This window comes from Rhinatrema bivittatum, chromosome 6 (genome assembly GCF_901001135.1).
Source record: "Rhinatrema bivittatum chromosome 6, aRhiBiv1.1, whole genome shotgun sequence".
NCBI lineage: Eukaryota > Metazoa > Chordata > Amphibia > Gymnophiona > Rhinatrematidae > Rhinatrema > Rhinatrema bivittatum.
This window is the reverse complement of record NC_042620.1, coordinates 143,837,443-143,864,051: the sequence shown is the minus strand read 5'-3', so window position 1 is coordinate 143,864,051 and position 26,609 is coordinate 143,837,443. Positions and strand designations below refer to the sequence as shown.

General features: G+C 43.7%; 2 protein-coding genes across 2 annotated transcripts in view; one reads left to right on the top strand and one right to left on the bottom strand.

Annotated features, from left to right (window-relative positions):
* The window catches only part of TYW5 (tRNA-yW synthesizing protein 5), a 37,718-nt gene extending 35,824 nt beyond the window's left edge, over nucleotides 1-1,894 (bottom strand). Inside the window, 1 exon segment of the mRNA XM_029606036.1 lies at nucleotides 1,661-1,894. Within this exon segment, the coding sequence (XP_029461896.1) occupies nucleotides 1,661-1,861 (201 nt within the window). The 5' untranslated portion in view covers nucleotides 1,862-1,894.
* On the top strand, nucleotides 1,817-26,609 carry MAIP1 (matrix AAA peptidase interacting protein 1). The gene is made up of 5 exons (XM_029606034.1): nucleotides 1,817-2,177; nucleotides 13,503-13,574; nucleotides 16,168-16,294; nucleotides 25,317-25,467; nucleotides 26,136-26,609. The coding sequence occupies exons 1-5, from the start codon at nucleotides 1,848-1,850 to the stop codon at nucleotides 26,212-26,214; spliced, it is 759 nt and encodes a 252-aa protein (XP_029461894.1). The 5' UTR covers nucleotides 1,817-1,847; the 3' UTR covers nucleotides 26,215-26,609.

Sequence of the window (26,609 nt, the reverse complement as noted above, 5' to 3'; positions counted from 1 at the left end):
AATTGGTTACTCAAACAACACACGGGCCGATACAGTAAAAGTCACGGGAGAGCGGGCAAACGCCCGCTCTCCTGTGCGCGTGATTCTGTATTCAAATGAGGGCCCGCAGCAAAAAGAGGCGCTAGGGACACTAGCGCGTCCCTAGCGCCTGTTTTTGGACAGTAGCTATGGCTGTCAGCGGGTTTGACAGCAGACACTCAATTTTGCTGGCGTCTCTTCTCAAACCCACTGACAGCCACGGGTTCGGAAACCGGACGCCAGCAAAATTGAGCGTCCGGATTTCAACACGCAAGTCGATTTCAAATTTATTTTTTTTTTTAACTTTTTTTTAACTTTCGGGACCTCCGAATTAATAACACCATTTTGCTTTCTGAATCGTGCGGGGATGCCTAATAGGGTCATCAACATGCATTTGCATGTTGCGGGCACTATTAGTTTCGGGGGGGTTGGACGCACGTTTTCGATACACTATTACCCCTTACTGAATAAGGGGTAAAGCTAGCGCGTCGAAAACGCACATCCAATCGCGGATTAACAGGGCGCTCCGCTGGCGCGCACTGTACTGTATCGGCCTGATAGTTTCCCTGCAGACCTCTCCAGGTGCATGCTGCTATTTAAAAGAAACTAACGTTTTAGCAGTAACATCACTCCATCACCATTTTAAAAATGGCTCATTCCCACTGATACAATTTAGTGCCCCTTTACGAATGAATAGGACATTATAGGTATACCAGATATCTCTTTAAATAACAATGTAAGAATCAGATATACTGAATAGGATAGCTCTGCCAATCTGCAGGTATACAATGCTATATAATAACACTACATATTCCTCAGATATATGAAGGTTAGTCTCACTGTTATGCACAGTATCAGTTACCTGCAGTTCGGGGGTAACTAATACTTGGGACAGGAGGTGCTATTTCATTGAAGAGTCTGTTTTATGCAGTGTTATACAAGCATATATCTTGTAGTGTTATATTAATAATAAATTATAATCCAATCCAAGTCTCACTCCATTGTATGCCTGCAGCAGTAGGTGCTTCTCTTAGAGAAATCAGACCTACATTTCCAACTACAACAGAATCAGCCACTTTGGGTTGAAACCCCCCTCCCCCCCATACATTGGCAACATGGGGCTATTGTTTCTCTATGATTCAAATAATTTTACTGGCATGACCATGTTTACATGTGTTGCCAAAGTAATACATAAAAATGATTGAAATAAAAGGCACAGATTTACAAAATAACAATAATAATAAGAAAATTCCAGTGCACAGAAAGAAAATGTCCCAGGTTGTGGTCTGTACCTAAATGTAATCCACTTTGAAGTGCTGAAATAAAAAATATAAAGAAACAAACAAAGAAACAAATAAATATTGTCCCTGGCCAAATTATATTTCTGGCCTAATGGCAGGACACCACATATTTTGCTACTGTAGCTGATGTTTCACCTGATAATTCTAGAGAATTTTTCTTGCACATTCTTTTGTTGAAGTCTTTTATTTTCTCTGTTAGTTTTGGAGAAGGAGTACCGCCGGTATCTTTACGTTTTACACAGTCCCTAAGGAAATGCATTCCTGTTTCTCTTTCTGCAGCTATGGCTCTGTAGTAACAGAAAGTTCCTCGCCAGCCCACACACACACATACAGATTCTCACCAGCGGGTAAATACTCTGTAAGAAGGTGCCACGATCCGGCCCGCGATGCTCGGGCAACGAGAGGCTCTGCGGGGTCGCAGTCATCATACGCGCAGCGGCCTCTTCTGGGCCGTCTCGATCGCGCTCCGTGTTTCCGGCCGGAGCGCGTTTCCTGCGACGCCCTGCTACCGGGTGAAAGGGCGTCAAGATGGCGCTGTCCATGGGCTGTTACAGGCCCTCAGTGGCGGTGTCCTGCTATCGTTTATTGGCCGGGCCGCCTTCCTCGGGCTCCAGTTGGTCTCTGGGGGCCCGACCGCAGGCGGGCCAGCAATCGGCTGCCGCGCCGACTCAGAGCCGCCCGCAGAGTGCTCGTTTTTACGGATCGGAGGGTGGGGGGCAGCGGCCGAGCCGGAAGATGGTGGTGGTCGGCATCCCCAACCCTTTCATCTGGTGCCGCACCCGCATCTATTACTTCCTCATCAGGGCTTACTTTGACCGCGAGTTTAGCATCGAGGAGTTTACGGAAGGAGCAAAGCAGGTAAGCGTTGTCCAGGATCTGCCTTCCTCTCCAGAGTTAGCGTCATCCCAAGCTCTCTCCCCTGTACCATTACTGATTCCTGCGCTTTCTTGGGCTCTGCCCTGTTTGACACTTGTGCCATTTCACCAGGCTTTGCGCCCTCCCTAGCTCTGCTTTGGGTCCTCCACAGTTCCTATGCTATCTCACCGATCTCTGTGCCCTTCCCAAACCCTATATCGCCTCACCGATTCCTGCAATGTCTTTGACTGTACCTCGAGCCATCACAGAGCTTTGCATCGTCCCTGACCGATGTGCCATTTCATAAGTCCTGTGCCCCATGTGCTATTTCATAAATCCTATGCCCTTCCAAAATCTTGTGCTATCTCACTGGGTCCTACGCCCTCCCCAGTAACTGTCATCAATGGTCCCTTTACCTTCCTCAGTCCTTGTGCAATTCCCAGGCGCTGTCATATCACCAGCCTTAACGTGGGCCCTGTACATCTCAGCACATCCCTGTTTGTCTACTTCCTCTGCTGCACAAAAATAGAGCATGCAGTAAGAGTCAGCAAGTAGACTCTGTGGAAAATTCAGGCTGCAGCTTTATTTATCAACCAAGAGTACAGTCACATGCGTCCTAACTATCTAAGATTTGGCTTACAATATATTCAGTCAATTAATCTGTCAACCTAAATTGTCCACTCGCAGCCAGCCCGGCTGCTATCGACCTGCCAGATTGACCTGGCCAAAGCGGGGAGTGTATAGCCTGCCAGACTGACCCAGCTACTATGCCTGTTCATTATTATTTTCAACATTTTATGCATACAGCCTGCCAGACTAACCCGGCTGTGCTCTTAAATGTTTTTAACAGCCGGAAGATGGTGGGGGTTGGCATCCCAACCCTTTCATCTGGTGCCACACCCGCATCTATTATTTCCTCATCAGGGCTTACTTTGACCATGAGTTTAGCATCGTTTTTAATAGCCTGCAAGACCAATCCAACTGCTTCAGCACTTGCGTTTACTGTTCTTACAGCCTGCCAGACCGACCTGGCTGTGCTCTTAATTGAATCAACTCAAATTACTTTTACTTCTCTGGGCAACATAAGAACATGCCATACTGGGTCAGACCAAGGGTCCATCAAGCCCGGCATCCTGTTTCCAACAGTGGCCAATCCGGGCCATAAAGAAACCTGGCAAGTACCCAAAAACTAAGTCTATTTTATGTTACCATTGCTAGTAAAAGCAGTGGCTATTTTCTAAGTCAACTTAATTAATAGCAGGTAATGGACTTCTCCAAGAGCGTATCCAATCCTTTTTTAAACACAGCTATACTAACTGCACTAACCACATCCTCTGGCAATAAATTCCAGAGTTTAATTGTGCGTTGAGTAAAAAAGAACTTTCTCCGATTAGTTTTAAATGTGCCCCATGCTAACTTCATGGTGTGCCCCCTAGTCTTTCTATTATCTGAAAGACTAAATAACCGATTCACATCTACCCGTTCTAGACCTCTCATGATTTTAAACACCTCTATCATATCCCCCCTCAATCGTCTCTTCTCCAAGCTGAAAAGTCCTAACCTCTTTAGTCTTTCCTCATAAGGGAGCTGTTCCATTCCCCTTATCATTTTGGTCGCCCTTCTCTGTACCTTCTTCATCGCAATTATATCTTTTTTAGACGCGACGACCAGAATTGTACACAGTATTCAAGGTGGGGTCTCACCATGGAGCAATACAGAGGCATTATGACGTTTTCCATTTTATTCACCATTCCCTTCCTAATAATTCCCAACATTCTGTTTGCTGTTTTGACTGCCGCAGCACACTGAACCGACGATTTCAATGTGTTATCCACTATGACACCTAGATCTCTTTCTTGGGTGGTAGTACCTAATATGGAACCTAACATTGTGTAACTATAGCATTTATTTGTTTGTTTGTTTATTTATTTAGCTAGCATTCTTTTATATACCGAGGTATAGCAGTCATTGCCTTCACTCCGGTTTACATTATAACAAACCAGTTACATTTAAATCCATAACAGTATAACAGAAACTGAATCCGAACAATAACTTAATATATCAGTCAATAAATACATTATAAATAAGATGTATGACTGTATGCAAATCTAGTAGGGGAACGGATGATACTGAACAAAACGAGAAAGGTTTCTGTGAGTAGGCGGTCGTCGTAGGAGGGAGATTGCTGGCATAAAGTGGAACGTGCAGTGGATGAGATCACAGATTTATCCTCTGCTGTCATTGGGTGTGCAGCCATTGCAGGACTGTGTGAGTAGCCAAGCTTTAAGTTCTTTTTGAAAAGATTTAAAGTTTTCATGCGAATTGAGGTGATGAGGTAGTGAGTTCCATAATTTTGGGCCGACGACGGAGATGGCTCTATTTCTTGTGGAGGACAGTTTGGCTTGTGGTAGTGAAGGAACATCCAGCTGAATTTTACATGTTGACCTTGTCGTACGTGATGATTTATGTAAATGTATAATATTGTCCAGGGCAGTGTAGTCTGCTTTATGAATTGTCTTGTGTAGGATTGTGAGGACTTTGTACTCTATTTTTTTCTCTACCGGTAGCCATTGTAAGTTGTAGAGTACTGGGGATATGTGGTCAGATTTTCTTTTACCAGTCAGGATTCTGGCAGCTGCATTTTGGAGTAACTGCAGTGGTCTTAAGGTTGATTTAGGAAGGCCTATTAGAAGAGAGTTGCAGTAGTCCAAACTGGAGAAGATGAGGGCTTGTAGGACGGTTCTGAAATCATGGGGGTGAAGCAGCAGTTTTAGGTGTTTGAGTATTTGAATTTTGTGGAAGCCTTCTCTTGTTCTTGTAGTGATGTGTTTTTTGTAATTTAGATCATTATCTAGCCAAATACCAACGTCTTTAACGTTGTCTTTAAGTTGAATTCGAATGTTGTCAAATTGGAATGGTGGAGTGGATATTGTACCATTGGTTATTTTTCCCTATATGCATCACCTTGCACTTATCCACATTAAATTTCATCTGCCATTTCGATGCCCAATTTTCCAGTCTCACAAGGTCTTCCTGCAATTTATCACAATCTGCTTGAGATTTAACTACTCTGAACAATTTTGTATCATCTGCAAATTTGATTACCTCACTCGTCATATTTCTTTCTAGATCATTTATAAATATATTGAAAAGTAAGGGTCCCAATACAGATCCCTGAGGTACTCCACTGCCCACTCCCTTCCACTGAGAAAATTGTCCATTTAATCCTACTCTCTGTTTCCTGTCTTTTAGCCAGTTTGTAATCCACGAAAGGACATCGCCACCTATACCATGACTTTTTTTACTTTTCCTAAAAGCCTCTCATGAGGAACATTATCAAACGCCTTCTGAAAATCCAAGTACACTACATCTACTAGTTCACCTTTATCCACATGTTTATTAACTCCTTCAAAAAAGTGAAGCAGATTTGTGAGGCAAGACTTGCCTTGGGTAAAGCTATGCTGACTTTGTTCCATTAAACCATGTCTTTCTATATGTTCTGTGATTTTGATGCTTAGAACACTTTCCACCATTTTTCCTGGCACTGAAGTCAGGCTAACCGGTCTGTAGTTTCCCGGATCGCCCCTGGAGCCCTTTTTAAATATTGGGGGTTATATTAGCTATTCTCCAGTCTTCAGGTACAATGGATGATTTTAATGATAGGTTACAAATTTTTACTAATAGGTCTGAAATTTCATTTTTTAGTTCCCTCAGAACCCTGGGGAGTATACCATCTGGTCCAGGTGATTTACTACTCTTATCAATCAGGCCTACCACATCTTCTAGGTTCACTGTGATTTGGTTCAGTCCATCTGAATCATTACCCATGAAAACCTTCTCTGGAACAGGTATCTCCCCAACATACTCTTTAGTAAACACCGAAGCAAAGAAATCATTTAATCTTTCCACGATGACCTTATCTTCTCTAAGTGCCCCTTTAACCCCTCGATCATCTAATGGTCCAACTGACTCCCTCACAGGCTTTCTGCTTCGGATATATTTTTAAAAAGTTTTTACTGTGAGTTTTTGCCTCTACGGCCAACTTCTTTTCAAATTCTCTCTTAGCCTGTCTTATCAATGTCTTACATTTAATTTGCCAACGCTTATGCATTATCCTATTTTCTTCTGTTGGATCCTTCTTCCAATTTTTGAATGAAGATCTTTTGGCTAAAATAGCTTCTTTCACCTCCCCTTTTAACCATGCTGGTAATCGTTTTGCCTTCTTTCCACCTTTTTTTAATGTGTGGAATACATCTGGACCGTGCTTCTAGGATGGTATTTTTTAACAATGACCATACCTCTTGCACACTTTTTATCTTTATAGCTGCTCCTTTCAGTTTTTTCTTACAATTTTTTCTCATTTTATCAAAGTTTCCCTTTTGAAAGTTTAGCACGAGAGCCATGGATTTGCTTACTGTCCCCCTTCCAGTCATTAATTCAAATTTGATCATATTATGATCACTATTGCCAAGTGGCCCCACCATCGTTACCTTTCTCACCAAATCCTGTCCACTGAGAATTAGATCTAAAATTGCTCCCTCTCTTGTCGGTTCCTGGATCAATTGCTCCATAAAAATGTCATTTATTCCATCCAGGAACTTTTATATCTCTAGCATGTACCGATGATACATTTACCCAGTCAATATTGGGGTAATTGAAGTCTAAACAAAAAAAGTTTTCTCAAAGTAAGTCAACAACGAGTGATATAACTAGAAAAAAAACATTGTAACCAAAGTTTTAACTAAACAGGTGTCAAGCATTCATATTTTTAGCTTAGGGACCTTCATAACATCCACAGTGCTACAAGTTAATATTTGTGTTCTGCACTTTGGTGGATCATGTTTAATCATAGGTCCATGAGTCCATTCAATGAACAAAATAATTTTTGCATTTTTGGTTAATATAAAAACAACGAGGTTACTTCCCTCTTTATTTTCAGCTCAGCCGGAGTCAGAGGTCCGACGTGCGTGTTTCGCTGCTTCAGGGATGTTAATGGCTGACTTGTGTGGCTCGGCGTTCTTAGCCGCAAAATTGCTGCGGGAACAAACTTCGTTTAAATCATTCATAGAGGTCCCAGTCAATCATTTCGGGCCTATCTTCACATACAAGTTCGGCATGTCACATACAAGTTTTGGCTGACATGCCGAACTTGTATGTGAAGATAGGCCCGAAATGATTGACTGGGACCTCTATGAATGATTTAAACGAAGTTTGTCCCCGCAGCAATTTTGCGGCTAAGAACGCCGAGCCACACAAGTCAGCCATTAACATCCCTGAAGCAGCGGATTGCGAAACGCGCGCGTCGAACCACTAACTCCGGCTGAGCTGAAAATATAGAGGGAAGTAACCTCATTGTTTTTATATTAACCAAAAATGCAAAAATTATTTTGTTCATTGAATGGACTCATGGACCTATGATTAAACATGATCCACCAAAGTGCAGAACACAAATATTAACTTGTAGCACTGTGGATGTTATGAAGGTCCCTAAGCTAAAAATATGAATGCTTGACACCTGTTTAGTTAAAACTTTGGTTACAATGTTTTTTTCTAGGTAATTGAAGTCTCCCGTTATTACTGCACTACCAATTCAGGTAGGCCTTAGAGTATTGTTAGGTTCCTATGTAGTCGTCTGTTGATGCTACTATCATGCCAGACCTGTGATCTACAACATTTCCCACCACGGGATAGAATTGCACCCTTGCTTGTCCTATCTCTCCCCCCACCCCCTCCCAATTCACTGCAACTGAAATTCCTGGTATGTAAAGCTGCCTGCACTGCATCTTGCAAGGTGCACACTAGAATGTCCGTATCAATAACCAGAGATGTGCACCTGGCCTGCACCATTCCAGGCAATCCTCGCAGTCGAATCATGTCTCATATATCATGGATTGAAGCAAATTTAGAGATTCCCAGCCAAGATGTGAAACCCCAAGATTCAGTTTTTTATAGTTCTGGACCCGCACTGCCTTTTCTACCCGTTTTTTTTTTTTTTGTCTGTCAATTTCTCTTCACCTGCCTCCTCAGGAACCCTCAACAACAGCTTAACACATCCCCGTATTTACCCTTCCATATCTTTCGTTTTATCATATTCAGGACACGGACCCCCATGGGTGCTGTCGGACATGAAGCTATGCTACTGTTCCCACCCATCCATATGGAGGTCTGATCCCAATGCCACCTACCAGTACTAGGCTGCTGCTAGCTGTAGCCTCAGATTCAGAATCGGATGATGAATCACTCGTGCTGGAGGACTCTGACCCCGAGGAGTCCCAGACATCGAAAGCTCTTTTAACCTGCTTTCTCTTTTTACTGCCCAAGAGCTTAACTAGCACTTTCATTCTTTTCCTCATCTTCTCGTTACCTTTCTTAAGCGCCCTTTGGCAGTTTTCTGCACCTTCCAACCCCCAAACCTTGTCCCTTTCTAAATTCCTGTACCCACACACCTCACTCACAGAATCTCCGCCTTCATCATCAGACCCATAGAGAAACTCACCCACAGGCAGCCGCTCATTGGGATTTCTCTGGATCGGTACAGCATACTGAGTAAGTACCTCTTAGTTCGTTGTGCCATTCTGTGCCCTTCCAGTTTTCACTGGTGGTTACTTGTTCCATTCTTTTGCGGCTTCCATTATCTTGCAGACCCACTGTGTACCATGCCGCGCCGCATCTCATCTCAGCTTAAGAATTATCTGCTCAAGGTCATCAGCTTGCTGGCTAGAAGCCGACCTGAATTCTTGATTGGCTGCACAGTCCCGTCCTTGCCTGCCACTGATGTTCTTCTTGTATGCTGCACACTTATGCTTGGAAGGGAGCAGATGCAATGGCGCTAGCAATGGGGGGGGGGCCTTTCCTTGCTTGCAGCTGACATCTTGCTCCTTGTCCTCCGTATAGCTGGCCTTGCTTGCAGCTGCAATCCCTATGTTCACCTCTGGGACTCCTCCCACATGTGGCTTGTGTCCTGTAGATGGTTTCCCACTGACATCCTGCAGGGACCTGTTTGGAGGGGGGGGATTGCTCCACACTCGCAGTCCCTGCTCCAGATGCCCAGTTTCCGGGCGGTGGCACCAACCCCACAATGCTGCGAGAAGGGAAAGTGCAGTCCACAACTCATGCAGAGAAAGCCTTTGGCTCCTGAATTAGCACAGAGATGTAGCACAAGATCCTACTCCCAAAGCAAATATAATTGTTAATCACCCTAATTCTGTATATTGCACCTTTATTCACTTTTTGCTTTAAGCATTACAATATCTCCATAATACACAGAATGCACCTTACACTGTAGCCATTTTAACTCTAGTTTGACCTCATACGCAATTTAACAGTGTATCAGGGTGTTAAAATCTCCCGACTTGTGCATTTACTTGCATCCATAGTGGGGAGTATAACCCGTCACTCCTCCATGCCAAGGTAACCAGGGCTAATGCTCCAACCTTCTGTATTCCATATTGAAAACAAGTGATCTAAATTAAATATTGTGCTCTATAGAGTTCTTGAAATACTATACACATTAGAAGTAACAAGCAAACGTACAAGGAAATGGGGCTTTAGGAATTAGTAAGGCCGTTTCACTGAAGAAGGGAATTAAAGTAGTAGAGAAAGGAAACACCAGAGCTACAAACTTGAGCACCGAATGGCATTCAATTCTCCACTGCTCACCGTGTGTCTCTGAACTACCCATTTAATCTTTCTAGAAAGCATTATAAAACCTGCATCATATATACAGCGTTAACACTATAGAACTAAAAGTGAACCTGGACAGGGACGATCTCTAACCGATCAGATGGATTTTCTTACAACTGTTCCAAGATACCAATAAATTGCCTCCTGAATCTAGCTAAGTGTGAGAAAACCAAATCGCAACTACTTTACTCCCCTCGCCGCATCACCTGCTTTGGAAATTTAAACTTCTGCAGTAGCGTGGACCCTAGAAACAGCCTTCAAAACAGCCAATAAAGTGCCTGAGGCTGACAAATGTAACTGTAGCCTGCAAGTCGATTTGCATTCTTTACTTGTTGCTGGGAACCTTCATTTTTCCTTTTCACGCACCAGCAAACAAAAACAATACACATCACCGTTAAATAAAATAAAATAAAAAATTCCTGAGCATGTTTAGCAAGTTCCGATACAGCTTTTCTCGCAACGTTACTGCCATGAATGTAATGAAATAAAAGAAAAGTTTCTAGTCCTCCTTTCTGTTGCAGCAACAGTAACCACACCCACACTTCAGTGAGTAAGTTAGTCACAGCCTGTACAGTCTCGTACCATAAGGAGCCAATGCCCTGATTACTCGCAATTTCTTTTGCGTCAAGAGCCTGTCATAGCCCTGTTTACATGCTGCCACAGGGTGCCGCAGCGGCTCTGCAGCACTCTCTGACTCACATTGACCCCAGCGGGCCATGCCTTGTTGAAGTTGAGCGGCTGCTTCCCCACCTCGCTCAAAGCGCATGGGTTCTCGAAAAGAAAGTTATGACCTTCTGGTACTGTTTACCTTCTTCCCCCACATTTGCTCTCTTTCTCTTTCGCTTGCCCCATCATCTGCCCCATCAGATGCCCAAGTCCCCGAGCGCCGGGGCACTGTCCCTCTGCTGGACCTTTAACTGGTGCTTCAGAGATCTTGTGCTCTCTCACGGATCGGTTCCTACCCTGCTTCTGCCTTCCCTAGCAGGCCCGCCACAACCAACAGCACAAGAGAAAAACAAATTGATAATCATCAAACCCTTCCTGTAAACAAGCTACCTAAGAATAATCTCACAGCCGGGCACTGACCCAACGATGAAGTACAACCGTTAATCACACCCTCAGCCCCGTGCCAGTTTGCTCCTGTAATGATCCCACTGGCCGAATGCCTTAATGATAATATTCCACTTATTCCTCTTCTAGGAATGCCAGTAAAAGTAGCTTCATGCAATTTAAACATCTATATGAAACGTAATCCCTTCTCCCCATGAATATATAAAAAATGCAGACCAACGAAAAAGTCATTTGTAATCCTCTTCCCCACCGTAGCTGATTAGCATGGAAGGTCACTGGGATTTGTAGTCGTTTACCCGGTGTGCCACCGCTGACGCTCACTTGCACGAGCAGAGCCAGCTAGCCGAACGACTCTCTTCCACCAATCTCGGCTCCCCGTAACAAAAGCTGATAGGCACCACAAAAAACGATTCCTCTCCTTTTAAAAGGGCATGAGCCATTCTGGATTCATGTGAAGAGGGTTTGAATGCCCTTCCTTAGTGCTGAAGTCCCAGTCCTTAGCCTTGCGCCTTGCACCTTGCACCTTGCACCCAGCCAGTGCTGGCGGGTGACAGGAAAGCGCTGTGCTGCTCCCGCCACGCACCATGTCCAGCAGCGATGGCTGGCAGCAGTGAAAGAGGAAGTTGTGGTGGAGGTGGCTCCTCTTTCTGCCACTGCAAGGCCACCCCGCTCCCTTACCTGAGGCAGCTTCTGCTTACAGTGCAGGGCCAGCCACGTGGCCACGTTATGGCCCTATGGCTGTAGCCACTGAGGCTCCTAATTCTGCATTGCCCTGTTGTGGGACTCTGACTCAGTAGGGTCTGATGTTGCTTGTCCTGCAGATTGTTAAATCATCCTCTCCAGGGCCACTGGAAACTATTTTTTTGCATCTTCAGGCAATAGTATTTTAGCCCCCAAAATAGTCAAAACCACTAATCTTTCTGAGCTCCTTACTGTTACCGGGACCCGGGGAAATACCTTTGTGTTCCTCTCTTCTCCCCATTGGGCCCTGATAGCAATGAACAATCAAGTTTACAATAGCACAAGTCAGGTACTGCCAGTGTTTAATGAAAGCACAATCTCAAGTTTCTGACATTTTGCTGGAAACTCCCATATGCTTTCCTGTGTAGACCTGAAGCCCAGCGTTTTCTGCCCTTGATAAGAATTATAAATAAATACTCAGCAAAAAGCAGCAGACCTTAACTTTTATTTATTTTTTTTTTTTTAAGAAACTTTTTGAGTAGGACTCCCAAATTCTTATAAGGGTATTCAAAAAATTGTGGTTGATATAAGCCGGGTATAAAAGCATCTGCCATACATTGCAAGGGAAATTTGATCACATCAGCCTGTTTGTAGAAAAATGTGCCTCAGCTGATAGACACTCATAGCTTCTTTGGTTATATTTTTTATCTTTTGTTTTTATACTGAAGGCTGTTTGCTGGATCTTTAAAAAAAAAAGAAAAAAATGATAGTTGGTACTGTGAGAAGCCTTCTGCTACCACAGTTGATTTATTTGCCTCACAAAGCTGATTATGTGTACTGTATGTGTCTGGACTGGTATGGATTACTGCTCCTGGTTTACATCTTTAATTATATGCTAGCAAAAAGTGCCCAGCGTTGCTCAGATAGTCTGGTCTATAACAGCCTATGTGTGTATGTGCCTGTGCTTGTGTACGTGTGGGGAGGCCTGTGTCTGTGTGTGAATCTCTGCCTGTGTGTGTGTGTGTGAGTGAGCTTCTGAGAGCTTGTGCACGTTTGCGTGTGTGCCTGTGTCTGCCTGTCCCTGTGTGTGGAAGTGTGAGAGATGGAGCTTAACAGACAGGACATGTTGGTGAACAGTACCCAGCATTACTCAGGTTGTCTGGTCAATAACAACCTGTGTGGGGGCTTATGTTTGCGCACACCACAGGGCTTTGCAGATATAGCATATTCTACCATTCCCTGTACGTACCCGGATCAGTCCAGACCATGGGTTGAGCCTCCTGTCCAGCAGATGGAGACAGACCAAAACTGAAATATATATATATAACTGAATGCAGAAGCAACTTCATAGCTTTTAGTTTAGTTTGCCAGCAGGAGTCAGATGTTTTGGAAGAAGATCCACTCATCTGTGAGTCAACAGATGTAGAATCAGTTTGACAGAAGTTGGCTAAGATACATGAAAACATATATTAAAGAAATATATTTGTCTGTAAAATCCTGATGATGTTTACATCTTGTGGAATTATGCACCAAGCAAAAGAAAAATATGTTGCAAAAAATCAAAATGATAGTTTCATTAAAAAAAAAAATGTAGCCAAAGTTGCTTAGTTCTCAGTCTAAATAATTACTTTCTTGAGGTGACAAAATACTCTGCCAGAGTGTATCCCTATTAGTGTAATATCTTGCTTGCATAATTCTCTGGGATGTACCAGTAGAACAGAAATTAAATAATTCTGCTGAGTGTTTTTCTTGGATATTACTCAGCATTGCTATAGATTGTATACAATACCTAAAGGTCAGCAATTCATGGACAATATATTTAAATTCATATTTATTTTTTATTTGAGTAAAATTTGAAACAACCTTGGTACATTGTCTTTTCTTGTTTTTTAGGCCTTCGCTCTTGTTTCAAAGCTGCTGTCTGAATGTAAATTTGATGCACTGGAAGAGCTTGTGGCACACGAGGTAAAGATGCTGTAAAGTTTCTTGTAAAGCAGGCAGGTAAAGGCTTAATTTATGGGGGAATGGGTCCTGAAAGGAGATTTGCTGCTTCTTTTCAGACTTAACAGGCAGAGCAGCCAGGGATATTCTGTTCCAGGCCCTCTCCTGCAGGCAGCCTGCAAGGAAGAGGAAGAGAGGGGAAGAACCCGGAGCAGACAGAGAGCAGCCTCTTTCTATTGTCCCACCTCCCCTCCTGTTTAGTAGGGAACAGAAGGGGAGAGAATGATCCCAAAGCAGACACTGCAGAGCAAAGAACAGACATAAAAAGAAGTGAAGTTAGCACAAGTTTGAAACTTGTGAGCAATAATGCCAATTGTCGATGCTTCAACCCTGGCCTTCATGAGTGACACTAATGTTCACAAGTTTCAGACTTGTGCTAAATTTAATTTAACTCCTTTTTGTGACCATCACCTTATGCTGTTCTGGTGAAATGACCCAGAACAGTATTCTGCCAATTTTTTTCCAGGACCCAAGGAAGCAGAGTAAGTAGGCAGTATAGTGTTCTGGTTCCCTTGCAGAAATAGAGCAGAGCCAGCAGCAGATCATTTCTGGCCCCCAGCCCCTGTAGGAAGCAGAGCAGAGAATGCTGGAGCTGCTTACCCTGGGACAGAGATAGCCACATGGCCTTGATTTTTGTGTGATTTTCCGTTTTGAGGGAGAACAGCCAAAATCAGAATCACTGGGTGAATCCTGACAGCCCCAATAAAGCTGCTACTGGTGTGTTGATTTGCTGGCTCCACTGCTGCTTATCAAGTTAGCTTTCTGGTGACTACACCAGAGGAGAGTGAAGGAGCAAGACAATGAGGGGAGGTGGTGAGGGCGGTCGGTGAAGGAAAGGAGATTGAAGGTGGGGGAGGGGGAAGAGAGTGAGTGAGGGTTGAAGGTGCTGGGGGTGTGTGTGTGAGGGGATTGGAGGGACTGAAGAGTGCATAAGAAGATCAGAGTTGGGGGTTAGCTGTGTGTGAGGCAAATGGAGGGTTGAGGAAAGAGTGACTAAGAGGAGGGATTAGAAGGGAGTGAGGTGGTTCTGTTCTTTTCTTTCATCCCTTTAGGAGGCAAAGAGCAGGCTGTGCTTTTTGAATTCTAGGTCCTCCTCCCCCCTCATTCCACCCCAGTCCAAGAAAGCTGAGGAGAGTGGGCAGTACATGCCAGCCTGCCCTTGTCTCCTCAAGGCAGAGGAGAGCCAGCTGATTTTGGCTCAAAGAGGAATTCTTACTGGCTGAAGGAGAGGAAGAGAGTTTCTGGAGAGGGTAATTGTCCAAGGACTACCAGGAATTAAGGGTGAGGCATGTGGGAACAAGGACCACTGGGGGATTCATGGGAGGACTGGGAATGAAGAACCAGCATCCCCAGAGCAGAGAGGAAGAGGAGGGTAGCGAGAGAAAGAAGGCCCCATTCTCTCTACCTTCTCTCTACCCTCCTCCTTAGCCCAGTGATCCTTCATCCCCAGCCCCCAGCTGTCCTTCGCCCACCAGTGTTTTATCAAGCAAAGAATGGATGCCAGGTTGAGCACTAGTGGGGGCTGAGGGTGGAAGATCACATGTGAAGAGTGTGTTTCTGTACATGTGTCTGTTTGGGAGACAAGGAAGTTCATGCCAGCCCTGGCCCTGCATCCGCCCCCTCATACAGATCACATCTTGCCCTGCTTCTCGCACCGCCCTCCCCTTTTTTCCTCAGTTCCATTTCCTTTTTGTGTACACATTAAGTCCTGATTATGGTACAGTTTGGTGTCTGTCTGTGAGACCATGTTCAACTTATTCTGAAATTTACTGTGTGTTGTCCTGCATTGGACGATTACCAAATGTTGTTAGAAATTGGAGATATTTCAGCTTCACCAATTCAAAAAGTCAACCAAAGCTGCATAGCACTATAATCTAGCGCTCTACATTCCTGAAGAGGTAATAACTTGATTTTAAAGTGGTTTCTCAGCATAGCTTGGGCTTGCTTCCCTCCTACCTCCTGCTGAGCATAGAGCATTGCTCTGACAGGTTTTGCAGTGGGTGGCTTGGCTGCAGCTGGGAAGGGAACAGATATTTTCTCGGGTTGCACCAAGTCCTGAATACAGACAGAATAATGACATTTTGCTACCCCATTATTTCTCTGTCTAAGCAGTTCAGCCCAGCCACTTAGAGACAGGTTGAAAGGCTTCTTTAATAGGTGCTGTCAGTGATATTCCTTATGGTATGAGATGACCCCGTCTGTTGGTGAAGTAGAACTGCACAACTGTTAGGGTCTGCTTTATGGGAAGTACTTCCCGAACTTGGAAAAAATGAAAGAGATGCTGTCTTAAGACACAATAGGAATGCACAGGCATTAAGGAAAACAATACTCCAAGTAAGGCTGTGAGTCTGTGCACTGGCATTTCCTAAGTGTAATAATTACCATTAATGTACAGCTTTACATTTATTATCAGTTTGCTAAGGTAGAAACAAATATAGTTTTAAAATCTTTTTGGGGATCTGCTGCCTGCTGTTGAAATCTCCAACTGTGCCAAGTGTTTCATGTTGTTTGGTAAACTATAGTACTGATCACAGCTTTGATTGCCTTTTAAATGTAGGTACTTCAGGGGATAAAGGAGAAATGTACTCTGCTTCCTGATAACTTCAAAAATGCCCTGGCGGCTGATATAGAAGAAATAATGTACACAACAGCAGGAGATGTAGGCATATATTATGATGAAAATGGTACGTACCAGAGGAAAATGTAGGTGCTGGGACAGAAGCAGGTTTCTGCTTAACTACCTGTTCAACAACAGGATGCAGGATGCAAGGCAGTAGGGATGTGCATTAGTTTGAAACAAATGGGTACAATCCAATAAATTAGTTTATTTTTTTTTTCATTTGTGGATTCCCAAAATGAATGGAGGGTACTCATAAATTTAAATGAAATTTTCATGTCATTTGTTTATGTTCCCCATTCAAGTCTGTGGCTGTACTGAGCAAACAAACAGATACAGAGTCTAACTGGTAACTGTAGCAACCAACTCTTACCTATGTGATATGGCAGCCTCCTGGGAGCTGAGTCGACACAAGTTGGCAAGGAGACCAGACAGAGAACAAATCATGGTGAAGCATATTTTTTTAACTGACCTATAGCTGCCATCTGGTTCAAGTATCACTGACATCCTCCCATTGAAAGGTCTGAGCATGTGTCAATTAAGTCCATTTGCTCTTTTTCATTTAGGAGAAAAGGATCTCTTTTTCAGAAGTTCTCTGAGAGTTTAAAAAAAGCTTTAAAAAAGTAGGCTTTGGCATTGGTAAAGGGCTTTTTCTGATCATCTCTACTGCAGTCAGTTCTCTTGCTCACTGTCACAGAGGCAGTGGCACTGCTTTCTGTGTTCACTGGGCACAGGATAGGAGTGTAGTGTAGATTGAAGCTAGTGATTTTTCTGTCTCTATCTGATGCAACACTGCAGTGAGCTTATTTGTATGCAGAATGAAGTGAAAAAAAGCAGTCTTGCCAGCCTTCTTGGTTCTGTTTCTAACAGTTTTTGTGTGTTTGTGTACAAAAGGAGTCAGTCAGCAGTGCACTAGAGTAGTATGGGTGAATGGTGGTACGGTATCAATAAATTCTTTTGTGATTCAAAACCACTAGTAGGCACTTCAAATCCGATCATGCCATTGCAAGAAAAGGGCAGAGGAAAGAATGGCAAGGACAGGGTATTGGGTGTTGCTGCAGAGCCAGTCCTGCCTCTCAGAAGTACAACCAGCAGTACTAATAGTAGTGAGAAAAAAAGGAGTCCTTCTCCTAAATGTATAAAAGACTTGTTTAGCCACAGAATGTTAGGAGTGAAAGCCAGCTCAACCCAGAAGAAATTGAAAGTTGGAGAGCATATTCCACCATTGCCTGTTCTCCCTCTTGTTTTGGAGCAGAGGCAAAAGGCGAGAGAGCCATTCAAGGCTGGCATTAGCAAGGGCAGCAGAAGTGCAACACTCAAAACTAGCAGCATACTCCTCTACTGTCTCTGTTTCTGAGGTAATGGAGGCAGTATTTTCAACAATTGATTTTGAGGAAAAGCCTTGTTTGGGATTCCCTAAATCAGAAATTGAAGAGCTAGTAGCTGAAAAAAATTTGGGAGGTTTAATCAGTAGCGTCTTAGTCTCTAGTGAGGTGATGGAGGAGATAGATGATCCTGATGGTGTTGAGAGCAACCCTCAAGAAGAACAGCCAATGCAGATGGACAGTGTAAGCGATGCCTTTGGCCTTTTTCCTCATGGTCCACCCTCAATCTTAACTCCAGAGCAGAAGAAGCCTCCAAGGATGCAGAGAAGAGATCGTGCAAGACATCCCTGGTCTGGAATCACTTTAAAATGATGGAGGACCTGCATTTTGCTCAGTGTATTCACTGCAGTAAGGCCATCAGTCAAGGGAAGGTACTGGAGCATCAAACAAATGCTGGTATGCAGCATCAACTACAGAAACAGCACCTGCTAGCATTGGCGTCGGGGGAGTCTGATAGTGCTAGCCTGGAGACTTCCTTTGCCACTCAAAGCAAAAACCAGAGGAGAGGGATTGAAAAGGAGAAGACCTTTCCCCGAGCTGATCCCATGGCCTCTTCCACCAATCAGGTGACAGGCCAGCAGTCCCTTGTCATGCTTCTGCAGTGGCAACCCACCACAGAGAAAATGGGACAGTGTTCCATATCACTGTCCTGGGGCAAGAAGCAGGCAGCATCAAAAGTGGTAATGAGATGCATCATGGAAATGATTGCCCTGGATAACCAGCCCCTGCATGTAGTAGAAAATCTGGGCTTTAAGCATCTGCTGCATCTGTAGCCCTCAATTACAAAGTGCCCTCCAGGATTACATTTAGTAGGCAGGTTATCCCCATCCTGTACTGGGGTCACATCCAGATGCAGCTGTTTAAGGCAGAAGGGAATAGCGTGCATTTCACCAGCAAGAGCTCGCTTATCTCTCCCTGATGGCACACTTGTGGGACCTGGCTGAGGCAGGGGTAGGCAATAGTTCCAGCGGGGATTGAGTATCACGGTGCAGGTGGGTTGTGCCGCACAGCTAGATAATGGATAGCCACCATACATCGTACAATATTCTTTCAGATATAAAAAAAGATGCTAGAAGGTTGGCAGCTAAACTGGAGAGGCAGGAGTCTTCAGGCAGGTTTCTTTGTGACAGACGGTAGGAAAAATATGCTAAGAACAATAGACAGTGGGGGCTTTTGGGGTATATGTTGCTTTGCACACTTGCTGCACCTAGCAATGAGGGATGCCCTGGGATTGAGGCCCAAGGACCACGAGAATCCAGTTTTGAAGGACCTGATAGAGATGTGCAGGAAAGTAGCTGGGCCATTTCCATTAAAGCGTGAAGGGGAGGCAGTTTCTCTGTGAGAAGCAGGAAGAATTTGGGATGGCACCCATTGGAATTCCACCTGTCTGATACTGCAAAGGTTAGTGGAGCAGTAGACATTCCTTCATGATCTGTCTCTGGAAACAGAGATAGATGTGAAATGCCTCCTGGGGCATCATGTTTGGATAGTGATGAGGCAGCTAATACAAATCCTGAAGTTTTTCAAGGATGCCATGAGGATCTAAGTTCTAGAATCACTTGGGCAGGGTCATCCCTATAGTAAATATTCTGGAGGAAAAGGTAGACGAGTTTCTTGAGCAAGAGGGAATGGAAGCAGAGATGTTGTATTTTGTAGACACTTTGCAGCAGCAGGTGTAAGTGAGACTGAAAGCTCTTGACACAAAATAGTACATACATGATGTCCACACTTTGTGATCCATGGGTGAAAGGGAGTCTTGCCCTTTAGTCTCAACTTCCTACATACATGAAAGAGATACTGTCAGCTAGGGTGCATGAATAGGAGCACCAGACACAGAGGCACAGTATAGATGTAGGGCAGGAAAAAGTGGTCATCCCAAAGAACAGTGAAAGCATGAGCAGCACCCTGTAAGTTACCACTTCCTCCCCTACCTCAATATGCCAAAATCATGTTGTTCCTACAGAACCATTTCTCCTGAGACAGGCCTTAGCTAAAGCAGCTGGCAAGAGACCCTCACCCCATCTCAGCAAAGCAGACATTTCTGAGACACACTGTCTAACAGAGCCTATCGAAGACATGGACACAGATATACTGGCATATTGGGCACACAAATCCAAAGCCAGACCTAGCCAAGGTGGCTCAGCACTATCTTTTCTACCCATCAATCACTGTGCCCAATGAATGTGTTTTCTCAATGGCAGGAGGACATCGTGAACCCTTTTCAGAGGGACATCGTGAACCCTTTTCAGAATTTCCATGAGTGATAAGTTGACTGAAAGCACCTTGGAGGTCATACTGCCACTCTGCCTAGCATGCCCTATATGTACCAGCTTGGGGGTCTTGTTGCCATTCTGCCTAGTTGCCATGTCCTAGATGTACCACCTTGAGAGTCTTGCTGCCATTTTGCCTAACTGCCATACCCCTGACGCTTCACCTTGGGTGCCTTTTGCTGCTGCTCTGCCTAGCTGCCATATCCCTGATACTACATCTTGAAGGTTTTGATACCTTCTTGTTATTTTCTGCTTGGATCCCTGCCTAGTTCTTTCACCATACTTTCTTAGTTGTACTGGGATGTTATTTCCCAAAATAAAATACTTAGGCCAGCAGAGCTTGGGCTCCCCACTGACTTTGCTCATCTTTCATTGCCCTATTATGCAGGGAATTTTTTTTTTTCATTTCAGTTATTTTTTTGGATCATTTTTTATTTTATTTTATTTTTTATTTTGTGGGCTTTGTTTTTGTTTCAGAAAATAGCACACACTATTTTATGAATTTTCAGTATTTTCGAGGGAATTATGTATTTGGTTCAGGGTAAAATGAACCAATATGGAAATGCTTTATTCAGTTCAGTTTTCCATCTGTTTTAAAATGAATGCACATCCCTAATGCCCACAGGGATTGGCATCCCCATCCGTTTGCTCCTCCTGTAGTGCCTCTTTATTGCTTGGGCCAGCAGAGTTTGTGTTCCCCATGTGTACTACTCCAGTGATGTCATCGGGCCACTGCTCTCGTGCTGCCTCTTGACTTGCTCAAGGGCAGCAGCTGGATGACATCATCAGAGCTCCCCAAAGTAGGCCTATTTTCAGGGATTTTCAATTAAAACTGAAAAGCCCAATTGCCCCATTGGAGGGAGGGTGGTGGTTATCGGGTTTTCCAGTTTTAACCAAAATTATCTTGGGGAAGGGAGGCCCCACTGGAGCTGAATTACCACAAGACCCACACCTCACTAGGATCAGCCATGCCCCCGGGACACAGACCGGCTCCGACACTGAAGTAACATAAAATTATGCAAGAGATTTTGCGAAAAAGACATTCTTGGTCTCAGTGTACAGGAATTTCCATTTTTACAGTATAAACTAATTTTATGAGGAGGAAGTTATGTGAGTTGAGAAACTCCACTGAATGCAAAGGTTGCTGAGTCTCTATTTACGTTTTCTTTTGTTTTTCTTGTATTCAATTTTGGGGTAGATCCTTAAGTTTTATGGGAAAATATTATTTCATTTTTTAGGTTTTATATAAAGAGTAGAGAACAGCTATATATATTATTATCTTTATTTTATTTGTTAAAGTTTTTATTTCTGTGTATTCAACTGGATTAGCACAGCAATTGCATTATTTTATTGGAGCTTTTATATAGATATACCTATCCTGAAAAATTGGTTGCAGTAGGTTTATTCCCAGGGGAATTCTATGTACAAAAGTTTAAAATTCTGCACACTTTATATTGGTCAAAATTACACAATATACATGACAATCTCTATGTAATTAATTTAAAATATAATACAGAAAAGTTATTACTCAAAGATGCAGAGGTTTAAATATTGTGAGCAGAGTCCTCTAGAAAAGCGCTTCTCAACCGGTGTGTCACGACACACCAGAGTGTCGCCAAACCCCGGCAGGTATGTCGCATCTCCCGGTGTCCCACTGCCCTGTTGTACTTTCCTTCTCCCTTTTCCAGCCCCTGCGGGCCAATTGGAAGCCTCCTTTCTTCCTACCTCCACTGCCCAATGGGAAGCCTTCATTCTGCCTGCCCCCGCGCAGGCCAGTCGGAAGCCTCCTCCCTTCTACCTGCCAGTGGGAGTAGGAAGAAGGGAGGGAACCTTTGATTGGCCGGTGAGGCAGGCATCGCCGAGCCCAGGGGTGGGAGGAATAGCGGTGTTAAACTCCTACGAAGCAAGGCCACCACGAGAGCCCATTCCCGTGGCGGCGAAGAGGAAAACCTGACCCTGACGAAGCAAGGCTGCCAGGGAGCCCATCCCCGTGGTGGCAAAGAGAAAACCCGACCGAGGCCATCACGGGAGCCCATTCCCGTGTCGGCAAAAAAAGCAGGCCCGCCGGAGTAAAACCGCGGCAGAACTGGAGCCCATCCCTGTAGTGAAGGAAGAAGTCTTTGGTGACAGCTGGTGTGTCTGTGAGTGAATGAGTGCCTGGGTGAGAGCTGGTGTGTCTGTGTGTGAATGAGTGCCTGGGTGACAGCTGGTGTGTCTGTGAGTGAATGAGTGCCTGGGTGACAGCTGGTGTGTCTGTGAGTGAATGAGTGCCTGGGTGAGAGCTGGTGTGTCTGTGAGTGAATGAGTGCCTGGGTGAGAGCTGGTGTGTCTGTGAGTGAATGAGTGCCTGGGTGACAGCTGGTGTGTCTGTGGGTGAATGAGTGCGCGGGTGAGAGCTGGTGTGTCTGTGAGTGAATGAGTGCCTGGGTGACAGCTGGTGTGTCTGTGAGTGAATGAGTGCCTGGGTGACAGCTGGTGTGTCCGTGAGTGAATGAGTGCCTGGGTGAGAGCTGGTGTGTCTGTGAGTGAATGAGTACCTGGGTGAGAGCTGGTGTGTCTGTGAGTGAATGGGTGCTTGTGTGTGTGTGTGTGTGTGTGTGTGTGTGTGTATGGTATTGGCCTGGAAGGGAAAGGAGTAGGAGAGTTGCTGGAGAGGGTTAGTAAAGGTGGCTTTTTAAGGTTATTTTTCTTGATTGACTGCCATTTTAATTATTGGGTATTATGCGATGTCTGCTGTTTTGAAATATTTTATTGATATTTGGATATGTTTTAATAATTTTTATGAGTTTTTCATTGTTGGATATTATTCTGTTCAGCAGCTGTTTTGTAACATATTTAGTATAGTTCTCCAATTATTTCTGTGCGGGGCTCTATAGCAGCTTGGCTTATTCTGTTTTCCCAATAGGAAATGTTTTAGTGTTTAGGGCCTGGTTTAATAGTTGTATTTCTTAGATTGGGTTGTTACTGTTTGAGTGTGTTCCATAAATCAGGTGTAACTTTGTGCGGGTTAGTTTGTGTGCATTATTGCAAATCCTGAGAGTCTGTTAGGTGCTATATTTCTCTTTCCATTTCTCCAGGTTCGCACTGCATGCAGAGTGGCTTTTTTGGTTTTCCATTCCAGTGTCTGGCTCCATATTTATAATTTGTGGTTTTTCTGTACTTGGTGAAGGTCAGTTCTGGGTGTGTGACCGAGGTGAGGTATTTTACTAGCATGTAGGCATTTGTATCAATCTTATTTTTCTCAATAGGATTTGTATTAGTGGTAAATTACTGTCTTTCATAAGGAAGGCTATTGTGCCTGGTAGTAAAGGGAGTTTGTTTTGCTTTTACTGGGATGTCATCAGAACCAGAATATCTTTTTTTTGTATGGCGAGTTGTACAGGATAATGCCCTAAATCTGTTCTGCACTCATTGCTGGGGGTTGAGGGGATTCCTGTGCATGCAGAGTGTATGTTTACATTTAGCCCCGTGATGGTCACATGTTCAATGTTTCACGCATATGAGAACCATCTGTCAGGTGTGTCCCGGACAAAAAAAAGGTTGAGAACCACTGCCCTAGAAGTATACTGTAAGAGTATCTCTTCCATCCTCTCAGGCCCCAACAACTTTTCTCACCACTTTCTCCCCTCCCGTCTCAATTCCTTGCCCTGTATCTCCACCCCCAGCTTTCCACTCCTAGAGTTTGACACCTCATACAGACCCTAACATAGGCTGTCTGTCACACGCACAAGCCCCCTCGCTCTCTCAGGCCTCTTTACTCTTTGTCTTTGACCACGGAATAACCATGTTTTAAGATTTTTCTTGAAGGATTGGGTGGATGGATCTGTTCTTAGTTCTGTGGGGAGTTTTGTCCATAGGATGGGGCTGGCTTAGGAAAATGTTTATTCCCTTGTTGATATCCAGTGAGTGGCTTTAGGGGGCGGTCTTTGTAGGAGGCCAGAGTTTGAGGAGCGAAGATTCCGTGTGGGAGTATGGAGGAGAAGGGGGGTGGGCAGCCAATTGATTTGGTTGAGGTGGATGATTTGGTGAATGATGGTTAGAGTTTTGTACTGTATTCGCTGAGGGATTGGAAGCCAGTGTAGGTCTTTGAGGATGGGTGTGATGTGATCTGATTTCTTGCTGTTTGTGAGTGCTCTGGCTGCAGCATTCTGGAGTAGTTGAATGGGTTTGAGGGTGGAGGCTGGAAGGCCTAGTAGCAGGGCGTTGCAGTAGTCAAGTTTAGAGAAGAGAAGAGCTTGTAGAACTGTTCGGATGTCTTGAGGGTATAGCAGTGGTTTGAGCTTTCTTAGAATTTGGAGTTTGTAGAATCCATCTTTTAGTAAATTGTTGATGTGTTTCTTGAAGTTGAGTTGGTTGTCGAGAAAGATGCCAAGGTTTTTGACTGTAGAGCATGTATGGTTTGTAGGATGCTGTGTGGAGGGGTCGGTGGGGGGTTTGCTGGATATGTATAAGATTTCAGGTTTTGCGTGATTGAGAGTAATGGATAGTTGTGATAGTAGGTGCTTTATTGATGAGAGATGTGTGTTCCATCACTCTAGGGTGTGTTCGATGGAGTATTTGATTGGGAGCAAGATTTGTACATCATCGGCGTATACATAATGCAGTAGACCTGCTTCCTTGAAGAGTTTGCATAGTGGGGTCATATAGATGTTGAATAAAGTGGAGGATAGGGAAGAGCCTTGTGGAACTCCGTGAGGTAGGGGGATTTGCTTGGATTCGATGTCGTTGAATTTGACCTTGTATGACCTGTTGATAGGATTCAAACCAGCTGAGCGTTGTGTCTTGTAGTCCAATTTCCTGTAGTCTGTGTATTAACGTTTTGTGGTTGACGGTATCAAATGCGGCTGATATATCAAGGAGGATGATTAAGTAGGAGGTGTTGCAGTGGAGTCCTTTGAGGATTGTGTTTGAGAGTGAGAGTAGCTGTGTTTCAGTTCTGAGGGAGGTTCTGAAGCCGTGTTGTGTGGGGAAGAGAATATTGTGGGAGTCCAAGTGTTCGATGAGTTGGCGGTTTGCAATTTTTTCAAGGATCTTGGCTATGAAAGGTAGGTTCGATATTGGTCTCAAATTTGCTAGTTCAGTTTCATCGAGATGAGGTTTTTTGAGTATCGGCTTGATGATGGCACATTTTAGGTTTTCGGGGAAGATGCCTTGGTTGAATGGTTCAGAAGATATGTACACAGGTTATTTTTTAAAAGAAAAAAAACGTAAAAAATAATTTGAAGCACTAAGGAGTTCTTGCAGATTTAGTAAAATGTGAAACTGACACTTTAACTTTTTTTTTTTTGCAACTGTGAAAAAAGCAACCAAGATATGCAAATTAAAGAAGCACTGGGCAGGGTGCCATATAAAAATAGATCATCAGTATTTTAAACCTGGTGTAATTACTGTTGGCTGCCTATAAATCATCATGGTTTTTTTCTCTCCACAATAGGAAGAAAATTTGTCAGCATTTTGATGCGCTTTTGGTATCTGACCAGTGCCCATCTTCCCGATGAAAGTCCTGATGGGACCAAAGTTTTCCAGGTTGTGTTTGGAGATGAAAATGCTAAAGAAACTAAGCGGCTTCTTACAGCCAACTACGAGTAAGTGCAGCTGTCCACCGAGCACCACTTCGCCAAGGCCTCACTGCTGCATTTTCACTGTGAAAATCTTGTTCTGGATTAGGAATAAGCAAAAGTGTTCCAACCTATGGAATACATTTTTTTTAATTAAATTGGAAAAGTAGGTTAAAGCTGTACAGTATGTGCTAGTGGAAAAGGATATTCCCAAATGGATTAAAAATTCAAAGCAGTGGCTGCATAAAGTGAGACAGCAAAATGCTTGTGGAGGCTAAGCATTGCTGACATTGCACTCAAAGCTCTTCGTAGTACTGTGTGACTATAACAACCCCTCCTGATAGGATTTTTTCTAAAGGAGTTCCTTAAGGCAGCAGTGCCTCTTACTGATAGCCCTGACTAGCCTGGTCTTTAGGGTCACGTGGAACACTGCACAGTACTTGTGGGGAAATGCTTTCTTTTAATTGGCGCCACATTTTTCTTTTTTGCAAGAACAGAATTGTTTTAAATGCAATCACCCAGGCAATTTCTAAAAAAAGAAATAAAATTCTCTTAATTTCCACTATGGCCACCAAGTTAGAATACTGGATTATAAGTGTATCTGCTTAACAAGTCAGAGCAAAGGGGTAGTTTCTTTAAAGATTTAAATAATTTTTTTTTCACATTTTCATTACTTTATTTTATTTCTCTTTCAGGTTTCGAAGGGAGTTTACTCAAGGAGTAAAACCAAACTGGATTATTACACGCATTGAGCATTCAAAGCTTTTAGAATGAATTTCTTGTCACTGCCATTCTGGACAGATACAGTGAGAATGGCATGCTGAATCCCCTTCAGCCTATCTCCACGTTGGGATTGAATTCCATGGACGAGAAATAAATTGCCTTACAGTATACAACACATTGGTCCAGAAAATGTACTGTGAAACTTTTTATGGAGGTCTTTGAATTTAAAAGTATTGGTACATGTTTTTAGAAAATGGAGATTACTGGTCACAACCAATATACATGTCTTGTGGTCAAGGAAAGTAAAGAAGTTATGAAAGGACTACTCTGGTTCAGTCTTGGATGGCAGAATGCACAATTATTTTTTTAATTGTTTATCACTATTTTGGCATGTATATGGTTCCCTAACCACAGTTTTACAAGAAATTATAAACAGGTACAATGAT